The sequence below is a fragment of the Apteryx mantelli genome, chromosome 4 (assembly GCF_036417845.1).
Source record: "Apteryx mantelli isolate bAptMan1 chromosome 4, bAptMan1.hap1, whole genome shotgun sequence".
NCBI lineage: Eukaryota > Metazoa > Chordata > Aves > Apterygiformes > Apterygidae > Apteryx > Apteryx mantelli.
In genome coordinates, this window is record NC_089981.1 from 43203243 (window position 1) to 43220037 (window position 16795).

Sequence of the window (16795 nt, forward strand, 5' to 3'; positions counted from 1 at the left end):
TATTAAATAAAACTTTATCACATATGAAATGCATTTTAAGGCAACTGCAGGAATTCAATCAGTTGTAGTTAATATAGCTACAACAGTGACAGTGCTGTGGTACTAGGTATGCATCCATACCTTGCATGAACAGACTGTAAGTGCCTTATTCACAAATAACTGGGAAAACAGTCAGAAGACTTTGTTGCTGTGGGAAAATCCTGTGTTGGTCCTTGCAGAGGTGATTTGGCAATAGTGATAAATATGTTGCTATTGAACGATCAGCTATAATAATACTGCTGACAAGTGAGTTTCTGAAGCACGTTAAGTAGCAGAAGCTGCATGTTGCCTGACAGATATCTAAGCAGCCTTATCTGATGCACAAGTAATAGGAGTAAAGAGACCTTATGTAACAGGGTTAAAATTAACGGGAAAAATACGGTCAACTCTCAGAGCTGCAGAAATGAAATACTTTGGCTTTATGCTGCTCATGAAGCCAGCAGAGAAAGCTAGCAGAACTTTCATCTGCTATTGAAATGATACCTTGCCAGGATTGGTATTGTACATTTTTATGACATAAATAATTGTCAGTGGCTTTTATCATGTAGTTCACTTTGGAGAGGAATATTCAACTAGTGCCTAAAGGGTTGTTCCCGTGGCACTTTGGCTGACCTGAACATGCAGATATTGTGAAGCACTCTTTGCCATTTAAAGAAATTACAGTATAGTAGACATGTTTAGTGATTGCTGGTCAGCTGACTGCTGGAATGTGCCAATTTGTTAACTGCTGTTGCATAGGACCTTTCCTTATCTGTGTGTAAATGAAATTGCTGCTTGGACATGCAGAACTCACTTGTATCCAAAATATTTTTCTCCAACTGTAAGCCTCTCCCTCTGGCTAGTAATTCTAATTCTTTGAGCTCATGTCCTTCATATTCTTATAGACAAGATGAAAATTCAAAATGTCAAGCTTCAATTAATTGACTGGTGGTATTCAAAACACGAAACATAACATGTTTTAAGCTTTGAGTATCTTTCATCTCACTGCCTTTTGTTACTGGGCAGAATAGTGCTTTTACAGAAAAACTTGTGCTGCTCTGTTGCAAGTAGAGGCAGTGTGAGTACATTACGAATGTATGTTCATACCACCAAATCTCTGAACACTTTTATATAGTGAGTATGCATGTTTGCAAAAGCAGCGCATATTTCCTTACATTGTGACTTTGTTCTGCTATGTGTATATATAGTTTAATGATTGACTTTAAGAATGCTTTTAGTGCCCTCTTGTGGTACAAATATACCATATACGTATGAAATCAAGTCTTAGTTTTTCATCTATGTCCTCTTAAAATAAAACATGGGAAAATGGTATATGATCTCTGAAGTGACTGCATTTTCTTTTGTCATCCCCCATCACTTAAATTTTTACAAAGTTAGTAAGCTTAGACTTTTAAGAAAATTGACCTGAAAAGGAGAGTTTGACCCGAAAAGAGAATCTGTGCTTGTAACTCTGATAGTAAGCTTAAGGACAGATTAAATGAATTGCATAAATCAACATCACAGTTAAACCTCTGATGCTTAACTTAATAGCTGCAATCTCTTCTGGTTTCATATAGCTAACCAAAAGCACCACATACACCAAAACAAACATATGTTTTCTTTACAATGTGTGTTAAAACAGAGATATGAAATACTTGGGCTCATTACATTAAGCATGTTTCACTTACTCGGTGATCCCTACAAGCTATGACTGATTGCATAGTCTCTGGTGAGAGGCTGCTAAATGTGGTTTCCATTTGCTATAGCATAAGGTCCTTCTAGGCACTTTTATCATACTAACATTTTAGTTTCCTCCTTCTCAAGGTGCCATATCTAAGGAATGCTCATCATTTACAGTGTTAATGGGTGGAAAGAGGGGATGTTTACTCTTGGATGGAGGCTGTTGAGGTTAGCTCAGAGTTTAATCTTGTTTTAGTTGGAGCAAAAGGCCAGAATCTGTATCAATTGCATGAGATTCTGAACTGAACAGCACTACATGTTTAAAATTAAGCTTTTTCTTCCTTTGACTTGCTTTTCAAGTAAAGACAGAATTCTAGAGCACTCACGAGTCTTGCTTAGACTATCAGGAATGTTGGCGCTGTTATTTATTTGTGAGTACGTTCATGAAAGGGATTGGGTTTGTGACCATTCATTTTTGTTAGTTTTTCCTCTCTCTCTTCTTTGCTTTACAGGAAAGCTAAGCTGTACAAAAGATATAGTGAACCAGAGCAGGATTTTTAAACAAGCAGAATTGTATCAAGCATGTGAACTGCTTGTCAAAGCTCTCAGAAACATGTCACGGCAAAGCTTTGCATGTTGTCATCTAATAACCTGATAGTAGCATGGATAAAGTGGGTTCTGTCTTAAACAGTAGCAACTCTAAAATCACTGTTGTCATTCTAAGTGACGTATTCAGTTGATTATTTTTGCTCCCTCTACTGTTCACCCTGCAAGTTTCACCTGGGATCTGAAAATCAAGCTGGATTCTCTCTCCCTCAAGCATCCCCGGCAACAGGGATCATGCAGTGTCAGTCCTGCTGAAAGATCTGTTGATGCTGCACAAACACAATCTGGGTCACCTTCTTTAAGTTGTGTTGGGCTCTGCAGTGCCAAAGGAGTATGAGGAGGTTAAATTGTACTCGCACGTAGAGTGAAAACATCTTATTAAATGCAGGCAGACAGGAGATGCAGAGAATGAGGACTGCTTTTTCTCTTATTGGAGGTAGACCTCCCTAGGAGGTGGAGGTGTCTGAAAGCAGCAGAGACACCTCTGGAGATCGTAGAGAAATTGTGTGTGAGAATCTGTTCTCTGGGAATGATGTGACCTGATTGCTCTTTCAGTTTTGTGCTGCAGTGTCAGCACTACTAGCCCAGGGAGGGAAGAAGCAGTTCCTACCATCTAGCTTGCTGCAATAGTCATGGTATTCCTAGAGTTTGTGCTGTGATCTTGGGGGTAGTTGACTACATACATTCTTGTCACAGGATGACACTCTTGATTTGGTGCCTGCTATGCTAATCAGATCTTTCCATGAAAAGTCTCTGTCTAGTGTCTCTTGTGTTGCTGAAGGCAGTTGAAAGTGCAGAACCTTCCAAATAAACTTGCCCCAATAGGAAAGTGAAAAGCCATTCGAAGATCACTTTGAAAGATGTCTTCCCTTTCCACCCTACATGTATTTTTCTACTGAAAGCTATGTAGAGATGTATAGATTTAGAGATGCTTAAATTTAAGAATCAACGAGTGTAGCACTATGTTAAACACTACATTTTTAGCTACTCTTATACATCAACATTGTAAAGGTTGTACAACCCACTGCTTATACACATTGCTTCCAAGCTTCTGCGGCTTCTGGGAAAACTGTTATGCCTCTTAAAGATTTCTGTAACCAGCAGATAAAACATGCTGTTTTAAGAATAACTGTTGCTCAAATGGCATTATCTTTTGTATTTGTTGAGCATGCTAATGGCAGGAGTAAATTTTGTTTGCAGCCTGTTCTGATGCTAACATTAGATGATTTCTTTACATCGTGTGAAGTCTGTCTTGCTACCTTATATACTCATATTCTGCTTATTTACAGGATGGCAGTGTACCTAACTGCTCCCAGGTCCTCAGTCTTGCTTTGCATTACAGCATAAGTTATGCATTACTGCATAACAAAGCAGTCGTGCTTTGTTAAGAACTGTATGCCTGCAATATTTAGTGTTCTTTATTCATTCTGTCTTTTCCCAGTGTCAGAAGCCCACAGGCTAGCAGAGAAGCAACGGAAGAAGGGCATTGCCTCAGCTGCAGGGGTAATGAAGGAACTGGGGGTAGCATTAAGGAAGGGAACTCTGAATTCTAGGAGAGTTCAGAGAAAGGTTACTAATGCAAAATTATTAGTGTAAGGAAGAAAAAGTAATACAGTATTAGAATAAATATAATGAGGCATTTCCCATTGTTTATCTGCCAGAAACTACTACAAATGATTCCTCATGATATATTAGCTGGAGCATTCAGTTACTTCAGGATACATGCTTGTGTAATAGGAGGAGGATCATGAGGGTTACAGTGGAAGAGAAAAGGTTTTCTTTCAGAATCAATCTTTCAAAAGCTGATACCTTCAGTTATCAGATATATTAACATTTCTCTGCAATATTTTTTGTCACTTTCTGTGATAGGAAGGTAGAAAAAATGAGACACGCTTGCTACTGTCTTTGTCTTTGTCTCTTTTTAGGAGGCTGCTTTTGCCAGTGGTGATTTCATGCACAAAGTTGCTAAAATTTCTTCCTGACCCCAAATAGTGTGCACTGCTTAGAGCTGGAGCTTTTCAAAAAGGCCAAAAAAACTGCATAAGTTTAACATCCTTTTTCCAGGAAATAGTAGTTTCCCAACTACATCCCCAGGAAGATGTAATTGCATGAACAACTTCATAGTAAAGTTGCACAGACAGAATTGGTGACTTGTTGAAACCATATTTGGAAGAGAAGGAACATGTGGCCCCCATGAATGGGAGAACTGATGATGCATAGTTTAATCTCATTAACAATTTGCCAAGATCTTGTAAGCTATATTCACTTGGCTTAAATTAGAGAACTTGTAAAGTGGTGGTGTGTAGCCTCATCCTGTAATGAGTCATGTTGAGATTGTCTCAAATCAGCATGCAATGCCATGTGCTCAGATTGAAATGAGCACTGCATGCTGAGCCATGGAGTGCCAGGCACTTAACTACCCCTGATCTGTCTACTTTATTGATTTGTTTTCCCTTTTAAGGTTGCTTGACTGGTTCATGCGAGATTCTGTTGTGTTCTGTTGTGAGTGTCCTCAAAGCTTTAAATCTATCATGCTTTCTGGCTACTAGCGACTAAAACTGGGACAATTTGAAGTTTCCCTGGAGAAAGAAATTGATGCTTCTTGAACCTAGTAGTTTTGGGGAAACAGAAAATTCTTCCAAAAATCCCTAGTCTTTCTGCAGGTACTGTTTTATAGCTTTGTGGTATTATAGCAATAGGAGGAAAATGTTTTCCTTTTGAATCCTGAACTAAGGTGACTGGCATTATTATCAACTTTTGCTTTCTGCAGTGGCTCCTTTCTTGGACTCTAGAGAAGAATAATCCAAGTTCTGCTTATTGTTCATCACTCCCTCAAAACCAGGATTGGTTTTGTCTGCTTTTTTCCAGCAGCGATAACTGTGCTCCTTCATGGACTTGCATATGTCAGACAAAATGCTAAGCATGTAAAAGCTGTCATAGTCTAATATGTCTGAGTAGTTAAGACATTGTTTTGCTGTTTGAATATGTCAGTCTCTGATCTGCTGTGATCTTCAGTTAGGAAGCAGACTATAGATATCTATCCCAAACAAATCTATAAAGTGTTGTGGATCAGATGTGACTATTAATCTGTTCTCATTGAACAGTGTAACCTAGCAAAGAGAAGTGCTATAGACAGGTAAGCATAAATACAGGCTGTCAAAAATGTTTTCTTAAAATAAAAAGTGTATGAAATCAGGTCGCTGTGGAATACTGCTTCAACTCCACTGTATGTGCAAACTTTACAGGTAGGGTGATAGTTGAAAGATGCACACATACAGTCATTACTTGGCATCGCAGTGCCATCCTGTATGTTGAGAGAAGTAAAAGGCTATCAGTAACTTATCATGGGATTAGTTGATTATTTTAGGGCTTAGCTACATGATGCCCTTTCTCATGGATGGGTTACTCTTGTACTTAGTCCCTTTTAAATTTGAGTGTGTAGGCATCATAGGATCCAACAGGCAGGACTGCAAAATATTTAATGTTTAGCTTAAGAAGAGGTATGGGACTTGTGATGAAGGAAGGTTAGAAGGAGAGCAAAACAAATGCTGAGCACTGTTGCCTTCATTTATGATAGTGATCATTAAACTAAGAAATTCCATGCCTTAATCAGAAACAGATTTCAGAAGTGTATTGCATAGAGTCAGGGAACCCAGTATTAGCCATAAGATTTTCATAGCATATATTCTACTGTGATCCAATATAGGTGAGTGTTAGTGTTAGGAAATTAATATTTAGGTATTTTCTTCTCTGGCATATTAAAAAAACAAGTGTATAGGAGGAGTCACTGAGGACAAGCCTCGTAGTCTTTAGAACTTCCATGTGCTTGTTTCTCTTGCTTGCTTTCCCTCTTTCTCTAAAACTAAAAAAAAAGAGAGGCTATTTTTGAGTCACACATTGAAATTCAGGCTGGAGTGCTGCTTACCTTGCTACTCTATATGTAGCACCAGAGTATTCTGAAAGAGACGTCACTAATCACATTTTCTAGTCTCTCTTATCTGCTGGCAGGGTTGGAGAGTTTAAATTTAGATGTCTTCTATGTTTTGGCCCCTATTCCCAGGCATCACAGAGCAAGTTATGGCTTCTAGGCTTGCATGGTAAAAAACCCAAGCTTCTGTGGTACTGGGTGGTGAGGAATAAGGAGAGTGGGTGCTTTAGCTAGACAGCCTCCTTGATTCCCCTCCCTGGACATTCTCCAAGGTTTTGCCTGATTGTCCTTTTTAAACTGCATTCTATTCCAATTTATATAGTTTTGTCTTTCTCTTTGATTTTTTTTTTCATATTTTATTTGTCACTTTATATTTCCTAAGGAGAATTTGTGTGTCTGTTCATCAGGGACTGGTCTGTTACACCATGGTGAGGTATTTGTCTCTTGATATGAACAAGAAATCTGGTTATATTAGGTGGCATCTGTGTTTTAAAAGGTTTGATCAGAAATGCTGTAATGAGACAAGTAGATAACCTTTAAATCTATAGTTAATCCACTTTGGATGCATCTTTTGGCTAGAAATTGGATTTTAAAACTATTTTCCTACAAGTGAGAACAGTCACTTTACTGTATAATCCCCTTAATTGAAAACCCATTGTTGGAGTTAAAAAAAAAAAAAAAAGAAAGAAAAGAAAGAAAAAAAAGAAAAAAGGTATGCTTCATTTTGTGTACTTCAGTCTAAATTTAGACAGTGTAAATCATCATCTTACTGTGTTTGCTCTGTATCAAACCAAAGCTTGTAATGTCCTGCACTTTTCAACTACTCACTTTTGAGCATGCCCCTCATCACCTCTGAAGAAGGGCCACTGACAGCTAATCTAGGGGAGGAATTTAGAAAAGAACTAGGAAGTTATGAAAATCAACTTTTAAAGGACTTGATGTTACCTTTCATTATTTGTGCTGTTTATTTAAGCATTTATTTTTCAGTGAGCTATGCATCCTGTCATAAACTTTTGAAAATGTTTGTCCTGTAACTTCCTTTTTTTTTTTGCAAAGGAAGGTTTACATTAAGGGAAGAACATGAAAAATGAACAGTGTTTCCATGTGGGCAGAAAACTTGCCAAAAGCTTAGTCTAAAGTTTGAGCATTACATGTATCGTCCTCTACCGATACCATTGCTGATACTTGACTTGAAACACTTGACCAGGGAGGAAACAGTACTACGCTGCCTGTCCTTCACTATTGCAGAGCAGGGGCTGTGATGCTATGAGGGCAGTAGGTACAATTTTTAGTGATTATCCAAAAGGTCACAACTGCAACAGATACTGGAGGTACACTTGTATGGCTATTATGAAGCCTAGTCACGACTTACTGAAACCAAAGATGCTACTTGTTGGCTGAGAGAGCAGGGCTGACGGCCGCAGGGGCTCTTTTGCTTCCGGAGTCTGTCGCAGGGCTTCTAACAATTTCATGCTTCTGCAGATGCAGGTCACCCCTCTGCTTGGTACCTTCCCTGGTCCTGTAGCGTGCAGAGAACATGTAAGACTTGGGGCTTTCTCTTCTGTTAAAGATTGGCCTACTAAACATTCACATGGCAGTATTGCACAGACAGATAAATGTAATTAAGCACCTCTGTTTCTCATTCCTTTACTTTCTTGCTTCGCCACTTTATTAATTGTTTTTTCACTAAAAATAATACTTTTTTGTAGAGCTATATTTTTATGCTTTTGAGTGTGCAAAGCGCAAAATAAACTTTGATACTGCTTCTGGAGTATAGTGCTGTGTTGCAGTTCCAGCGGCTGTAGCTTGTGGCATTTCCAGAACGTTTCTTATGATGATCCTGTTCAGTCATAACTGGTTTGCAGTTTTTGCTGTCAAAGCTCAATCGTGTTTGGGGGTTTTCTGAAGTGTAAATATGTATTTTTCTGTGATTGAAAACAAAGGAAAATAGTATTAAAAGGACTGCATGAGTTTTAGAGTAAAATATTAATAGAACCATAATAATTTATAATGAAGGTGAACAGCACAGCAATAGCTGCTAAAGATAGGTCTCTTTTCTAGTTGCTGCTAATCCTATTGCTTTTAAACTCATATTAAAATAAATGGCTTGAATTTTTTCCTTTCCCAGTGTCTCATTCTAAAGAGTGTTAATTTATTTTGCCACCAAATATCTGTTCATATGTGACTGGAATAACGTGGTTGCTGTTGATAGTTCACAAGATCTTTAGGAAATAAATTATCATGCCCACCTTCAAACATCAAGGCAATTTGGGCATGCAGTGTGTAATCACCAGAGTTAACATTTCCATAAAAGGTGTCAAAGCTCACCTTATATATGTTGTTTGAGGGGTGGTCCTTCAGACAGCAGTTCCCCATAACACTACTCTGGCCTGTTGATTTGATATTGAGGTGAAGTCACCACGGTGCAGAAAGCAAGACAGTTCTTCTGGTGTTAGTTTGGCCCAAAATCTGGTGACTGAGATTTCTGCCAGAACCATTTTATGTGAATAAAAGTACTGGTAAGTTCATTAATTCTAAATTATTTTTGTACGTTCTTTGAAATTACATTGTCTGTGAAGCACTGAATGACCTTGCCTTATAAAAGTGATAGGTGACAATATGCTGCATTTCAATTTAATTTCTGTAACATATATATTTTTGCCTGTAATTTTAAATATGTAGTATCACCCAAGTAATAAATGTCCCCAAAGCTTTCATGTGATCCAAGAAGTTTGAGTTGTTACTTATACTCATGTGTAAAGTGGTAATGCGCCACGTCCTTTAGTTGTCTGAGTCTTGTGTGTCTCTGCCTTTGTATAAGCAGTGGCTAGATGAAAAGATGACTTTATTGATACACTGCTGAAATTTCTGCAGATGAGACTATCCACCTGCAAACAGGCAATAAAACTATTTCCATTGAGCTCTGTGATATGTCATTCTTGCTGTAAAAGTGAGAACTGCCTTTACTAAATTTTACTGTGAGGAATACTGATTTTGAGAATGCATTTTAAAAAAAAAAAAGTTAGTTAACCCTTAGCTGCTTGGTTTCAGCTTGTTCCATACTCTGATAATTCAGGTATTAGGCTGACTTTTAGTTCCAGTAGGTAGAGCTCTGTTCACACTGTATAAACATCAGGGCATATCATTTAAGTGACACTTGTTTCCAGATAACTTGCATTTTGCATATGCAATTTAAGTCGCTGGCTACAGCAAAGCTCCTGTAATCAATCAAGAGATAATCCAGCTCTGCTTATTCCAAGTGATGAGAAGAAATAAGACCTTAAAATTTTAAATAACTTTTGTTCTGAAGCATTTTTCTGCCATTGTGATTTCTAAATATATACCCCCCCAAAATCAAGGAAATGCGTTTGTCTCATTATATGAAATTAAGAACCAAGAATTTTTTTTTTTAACTCAACATGTTGGAACATAGAGGATAGAGATCAGAGGTTGGGAATTCTGTGTTTCTTTAGCACTGCGCTGACAATCAGACAAAGAATAAAAGTCAGTACAAACTCTATGCTAACCAAAGGCACTTGAAAAAGATAATTTTACTTTTTATTTGCAGTGTTGCTGTTGACACTGAATCTTTTCTTATGTTGGTAGATAAGAATCGGACAGTGGCAATGCCTAGCAAGGTGTACCAGGTGTACCACAAGAAAGAAATACACGGCAATGGCAGCTAATTTAGATTTTTAAGACAGTCAATTTCCTCTTCAGTGACCAAACATAACTACTTTCAAGACCTTACTCATTGCACAGCACTTTCCTATGAAACCCTGGGGGCACTGTTTGTTCTCTTCTCCTCTTTTCCGTACTTTTTGCATTTCTTTCCTTCCCTGGATAAGTGGTTTTCAGCCCATGGGTGTGGATTTCCATAAATTGGCAGAAGTTTGCTCTTTAAAAAAATAACTAAATAAATACAAATCTGTCCCAAAAAGCTTCACTGAGGTGTCATTCTGGTCAGTTTTGTGTAATACTAAAAACATTTAAATGTAACAAGGGAAGATAGTAATTATATCAAAGTGTGACCTTTCTGAGAAATGTGGCAACATGAAGTATGATTTAGAATAAATATGTTACCCCTTCATAGATGGACAGGTCTTTGACCTTGGTTTCTTCTTCACTTTTCCTTTCTATTATTTCTCCTTACCTACTACAAATGTCAATAGTCTGCACATTTCTTTCCTTCTATTAATCGTCTTTCAACTTAAGATTTTTGGAACCCTCCAGATGCCTGTATAAGAACTTAAGTTTGTTTTTTAACTCTGCTGACTACATTAGGTACTGCACCACCAGTGGAAGTTCAAGAGGGGTCCTGAATATCAAGCAAAAAAGTTAATAATAGATGGAATGGATGATCTAGCAGATCTTTTCTGCATTTAAAATATATGTTGCACTAGTGCCGTACAAGTACATGCACAATGGCCCCCAGAAATTGCAAAAAACTACTTATATACAGTAATGTTTGGCTTTTAATCTTTAAGGCCTCCATCCTTCAATACAGAATTTGTATTTGCTTTTCCTATCCAGTGGATTTACTTTGCAAGTTAGGAACTTTTTTTTCTCACAGTTTCTGCATTAATCTGGTGCAGTCAGACTATTTATGCATATCTTATTTCCATCACTTGAATAAAGGCCCAGAAGACCGCATGTATTCTGTGTCATCTCTGTAGCATCTTTAAGTTTCACTGACTGGAACATGATAGCCAAGTCTGATAATACACAAGATAGAACAGAATCTGATTCACTTTTCTCTGAGCTTTCCTAGCTCTGCAGAATCAACAGGAAAAAGTGGCAGCAGCTGCTCTCAGAAAATAAATTGATCCTTAAGTAAGTTTTCATGGTGGAGTAAGCTGAATTCTTAAAAGTACTATGAAGTAGTTTTAGACTTCAAGTTTTGTAGTTGTAATATCATTGTGTCAGGACTTTACACTCAAGATTCAGATATGCAGGTCTGGACAACCAGAAGGTGTGTGAAAAGCTAATAAATATTATATAACTGAGCATTTGTCTGGGGACTGTATCTTTTGTCCTGTGCACAAATAATGTATTGTAAGTATTGCAGTGATACAATGGTACAGGTAACGTTCTGCAGTGAATGTTCCTGGAGTTCGGGGCTATGCCGTTTCCATCCTACTCTTACACTCCTACCTTGTAGTCTTCCCAGTTGTTCTTCAGGCAAGCTGAAAGGCAATTCTTCAGGCAATTTACAAGCTGTAAATTCTGACTTACAATGTTTCAGTACTACCAGCTTCATGATCATCTCATCAAAGATCTTAAAATTTCATTGGTTTTTCAGCTAGCTTTTTTTTTCTTGTGCGACATCAGGCAACTGGAAGCAGTAATTTGAAAAAAATGAGGGCACTCGGGTTTCTATATATAGCAGCACTCAGCTCCCAAGAAAGCCAGTACTCTCATCTAGTCTGTTTTTAGCTGTCAATGTTTGTAAATTAATATTAACAAGGTTAGTCTTAAGTAATATTTTAAATGTCTTCATCTTTTCTTCTGCTTATTTCCAGGTTTTTTTCTCCTTTTGGTGTTTTATCTCAAACTTAAGTAAAAAAGTGATCTGTATTACAGCCACTTTTTTTTTTTTCTTTATACTAATGATGAGTTGACCACAATTCCCTTTGCTGAAGGTCATCACATTCTTAAGATGCACCAGACCTGCATCAAAATCAGGCTGCTTTTGATGTCAGGCAGGGGGACTAATTTCAGCTTTGGCGTTCTGTGCACATCATTTCTTATACGGAGATCCTTATTTTTAATTTATTTTGTAAAGGGCTTTTGGGGGGAGGAGAGGAGGGGGTTATTGAAACCAATTTTTTGTTGTCAGCAGTGGGTGGGATGGGAGGAGATTAAAGAAAGAGTTAGGCTGGTAGAAGAAGCAGGGAAAGCTAAATATAATTGTATAGCAGATGTTAGAACAGTTTATGAAGTTAACTCTTCCTATTTTGTTATGTACTTATCACCTTTTGGGGGGGGGGGGTGTTTGTTTCACACACATGAACGCACATGCACACAAAAAACGCAGCAGAAAATGGTTGTCGTAGAGGGTTTATGACTACAGGGGTTTTTGTTTGGTTTTGGTGACTCCCCAGGTCTGTTTCTCCTCCCAAGATGTTATTTTGAGTGTTGACATATTTAAGGGACCTTGAGATATTCAGCACTGCTGAAAATTCAACTTAGTGTTCCTTAGTGTTCCTTATGCAAAAGTACAGAATATACAGTAAAAAGCTATGGTTTCACTTCAGTGAGAAGTGATAGAACAGATTATCCTTACATGAGAATTACAGCCACCCTCCCTTCCTACTGGCCTAATAGAAAGCAAAACTTTAAAATATTTTTTTGTAACATGGGATCATTGTGAGGTGAAAAAAAGGAGTCACTGATTTACTTTATTCATATTCTTCATATTTCATGCTGCCAGTTGAAAAAATGTTTTCTGTATGCATTGAGCAATGCAATTAGCTTTCATGAGGGTAGAATGGGGAGCATACTTCAGCATCGTGCATTTCATTTCAGCTTTCTTTGATTTGCTACATGCATCTTAATTCATTTGCGTATGTAAGCTGTTTTCACTCATGAGTGATTAAAAAGGAAGGGATTTAGAGCAGCAGCTTAGTACTCTGAGTATCTATTTTTCTCCTTCACAGCAGACTTTCTCTGTGACTAGAGGAGTGTTCTCAGTCTGTGTCTCAATTCTGTAGCTGTGCAATGAACTTAACAGCACCTCCCAGCCTCACACATGCTTTATAGAGACTGTTTCTTTACCAATAGAGTTTGGGGGTGGAGGGCAGGGAACATCTATTTAAACATCGTCTAAGTATTGCTGTGGAAGGCTGACAACTAATTATTAGTAAAGTCTGAGATCTTCAGTTAAAATGTATTTGAGATCAAAAATATTGTTACAAATTTGCAGCTGATTTAGGTGGTTGGCTGTTATCTGAAAGCTTACTTGAGAGTGTCACTGAAGGATCTCAGAGGATAATGTTGTTGTATTGCAAGTCTGATCTGTTTCTGTACCTGCTCATTGCTGGCTCTAAATCTGAATTTTTCCAACATTATTCCTAGATCTTTGTGTTCAGTAGAATTTGAGCCTGGGGTTCAGTAGAACTTGGTCATTGGGACCAAAATATTCTTGTTGAGTTAAATTTTCAGCTGAATCAACTTCTGATTTTCAGCATACGTTACTCCCAGTGGCTTTTGTCTCTGTTTAATGACTCAGCCTTACCTACTTACCATTTATCGCTGGCACATAAGGTCAGAGTCTGGCAATCTTTTATCAATATGGCTTAGTCATTTATCTCTTCAACATAGAGGACATAATGCTCACAGTGCTTAAGTGAGGTTCATCTAGCAAGCAACCCCGAAGTATGGTACAGTGTCATTAAAAACATGCTTTGGGAATGCTCATTGGAGTTGCTACCAGCACAGGGTGATTTCCTAGGTACTGTGTAACCTTCCCTCAAAAGATGTTTGATTTTTCTTTCATTAGTAGTTCAGAATGTGTACCTAATAAGACTGTTTCCTATAACTGTTTTAGTGATCTACCAGATCAAGAGGTACTGAGCAGGTTTTTTTCACTGAACAGTGTGTTTGATACCTTGCAGAATTGTGCTGTTAATCCGTATGTAGAAAAACTAGGAGACTGTCTTGTGTACAGAAGGAGCAGTCTTACATGATGTATCTCAGTCAATCTCTCTCTTTCAGGCCACTGTCATGAGAAGAATCCAGATGACAGTCACGACAAGGAGAAGTACTTTGGTGACCCCCATGAATCAGTCACAGCAGTGGCGGGAGGACACCCTGAGGGAGGTACAGAAGAAGATCCGGAGGCCCTTACTCAGAGTTCAGTGAGGGATCCTTCCTTCTCAAGGCTGGAAAGTAAGTCAACCCTGCAATATCAGTGCTGGCAGATGAGTTGGTTTCTGGATTTTTTCAGAAGAGCTGTCTTCCTCCTTGCTGAATGCTTCATAGTTTTGCTATGGGGACAAAATTCTCTAACAAGGCAGAAAGAAAAGCTTAATTCTTTTAATGCCACTTGATTTTATTTTTCTACTTATTTCAGATATCTGACAAATGAAAGGTGCCCTAATATGGCTCAGTAGCCCAACATATATCTTAATCTGTATGGACAGAAAGGGAGGTTGCCCTTTGTCTATTCACTTATTATTATGTGGCTCGACAGAATGTTTTGTTTTCCAACACTTTTGCTCTCCAAAGTAAAATAATGAAAACTTTGAGAAGTTTTGCCACTCTTGTGGTAGTTGTGCTAGGGATATAATATAAATGGGCTTTAACGGAATGGTATGCAAGTTGATAAAAGTATTAGAGCTACATCTGTTAACTCTTAATGCTCCTCAGATTTTAAACTCTTCAAATAGGAAAACTGAGGAGTTTTCCTCCTTTTCTTACAATAATGAAATATTATAGTAGGCAGGTAAGTGCCAAAAGGGATCTTGCGATTATTTTGCAGGTTTTAACCCTTAAAACTGGTTGCATTCTATTCACTGTTCTTCAGACCTAACACCAAAATGCATAAAATCAAAAAATGAGAGCAAAGATTAAGGCACTTTCCAGGCTAAAGGATGTAGTTTCCTTCAAGACTTTACAAACACATGTTGTTTGTACCTTGATAATTTCTATACCAGCTGTGCCAGACAGCACAGTGAGGAAGTGAGGCAAAGCAGCCTCATTAAGGTACAGGGAGCTTTATTCCATGTTTAATGCTCATATGTAAAGAAAAGACACCACCTGTTTACTGTCTCAAACAGGCAAAACTCTTTTCTGGAAAGGAAACTCTTGAAAATGGTCTAGAGGTGTTCATTTTTTGAACCAATAGTTGATGCTTCTTTGCAGTGGAAAACTCTTCATTCTCGTAAAGACTCTCCAGTCCCTCTCTCCATCTGCAGTGTGCAGTGAGTAGTTGGTGATATTTGGTTTGTGCAAGTGGAAAACTTGGGACTCAGAAAAAAACATCCTTTTTATATGGTCTGGATGCAGCAAGAAATGAATTTTTGGTGAGGTTTTTATGGTATTTCCTTTTAGACACAGTTGTTGCAGAAAGCAACGGCTCAGAAGGAGCGGAGGGTTTAGAAGACAATCAGATGTCTGAAGAGATGTTGGCTTTGGTGGATGAATTTGAAAACTCTTGGCCTCAGGAAGCTTTCGAGGGGGCACTGGAGGTAAAAGGTCGTCGGATGGACTTGCAGGGAATCCGGGTCCTAAAGAAGGGATCTCCGGATGGACTGGCTAGCTCCTGTTTTGGAGACTGTGGCGATGATGATGATGAAGCTGAATGGGTAAGTTTGGCTCAGTTTACCTAAGTCTTGTACCAACTTACTGTTGTGGAAGGAAAGACTAGGACAGTTGATGGGTTTTGTGCGGAAATGTATAGGGGCGTCCTCTCTGGACCTAAAAGAACAAGGTCGTGGCTTGTCCCTCCCCTAATGGAAAGGCTTCCACATCACTGAAACTGCATCGCAAGTATTGATTATTAGTAGCAAGAGCTTAGGTGCTGAATGATGCTGGGTGCCTCCAAACTTCTTGCTGACAATGAATGAGTTGAGTTTCACTGCTAGGAAACAAAACAGAACTTCATTGTGCTTTCCAAATCTTTGCATGCTGTGTAAGTACAGCATTGTTCTTCAGGACCTCCACGTCTAACAGTTGGTTTAATTTTTAAAAAGTTAAAATAATTGTTACTCTTCTTTAACTGACCTTGAATTTTTCTTCTCCCAGTAGTATGCAGTTACAAGGGGAGAAAAAAAGTGTTTAATCAAAAGTTCTAGTTAGCCAGAAAACAGCAAATTATCTGTCGTCATCATGTTACCAACAAAATATATAGTGAAAAATGCACTTCAGTTCTCCAGCAGTTAAATTGGTTTTCTCTCATGTTAGAGGATTAAGTTGTGTAATTTGTTTGTGTGGTGTGATGCAGGGAGAGTGAGCAGGCTTAGAGAATGGCTTGAAATGGAGGCGGGAGGGAAAAGGGAGAGAGAGATTTGATCTGATCTGTAACAGCTCTGAGACTGATTCTTTGGGCTAGAACAAGTAGTATATTGAAACTGATAATACTTGTGGTATTTCTTACTGTTAACCTTGCTTCTACTGTTCTTGTCAAGATCACTTTCCAGGTCAAACGTTTAAAGAAACCAAAAGCTGAAAGCTTGAATATCCAGGAGCCAGTTGGGAGAAATGGAGAAGGGACTAATGAAGAAAATGAAAACTTTTACCAAACTGCTCTGGAGATCAGTGGACCAAAGATACCTTCTCCTGGACCAATAGGTAAACTGCTGCTTCTTGAGAAAGCAGGTTCTTTGCAGCTTTTATATTACACTGTTTTATAGCATATATATCACAAAGACTACCTAATGAAATATGCCTTCTAGATGAGTATGTGGAAAAACTAGGATTCTCTTCCATCAGCACCTTCTTCATGAAGAAAACATAACTTTATGTGCTGAATAAAGAATTTGTAATTAATTCCCAGAACTTCTGGGGATGAAGTGATAAGAGTAAAGAGAGAGAGAGATGGACGTTGTGCGGAAAAGTAGT

At 38.2% G+C, this 16795-nt stretch overlaps 1 protein-coding gene across 1 annotated transcript in view; it reads left to right on the forward strand.

The window, feature by feature from the left end:
• TTC17 (tetratricopeptide repeat domain 17) overlaps nucleotides 1-16795 on the forward strand; it is a 63745-nt gene that overhangs the window by 35568 nt on the left and 11382 nt on the right. Inside the window, 3 exon segments of the mRNA XM_067296313.1 lie at nucleotides 13949-14122; nucleotides 15287-15540; nucleotides 16363-16525. Of these exon segments, the coding sequence (XP_067152414.1) occupies nucleotides 13949-14122; nucleotides 15287-15540; nucleotides 16363-16525 (591 nt within the window).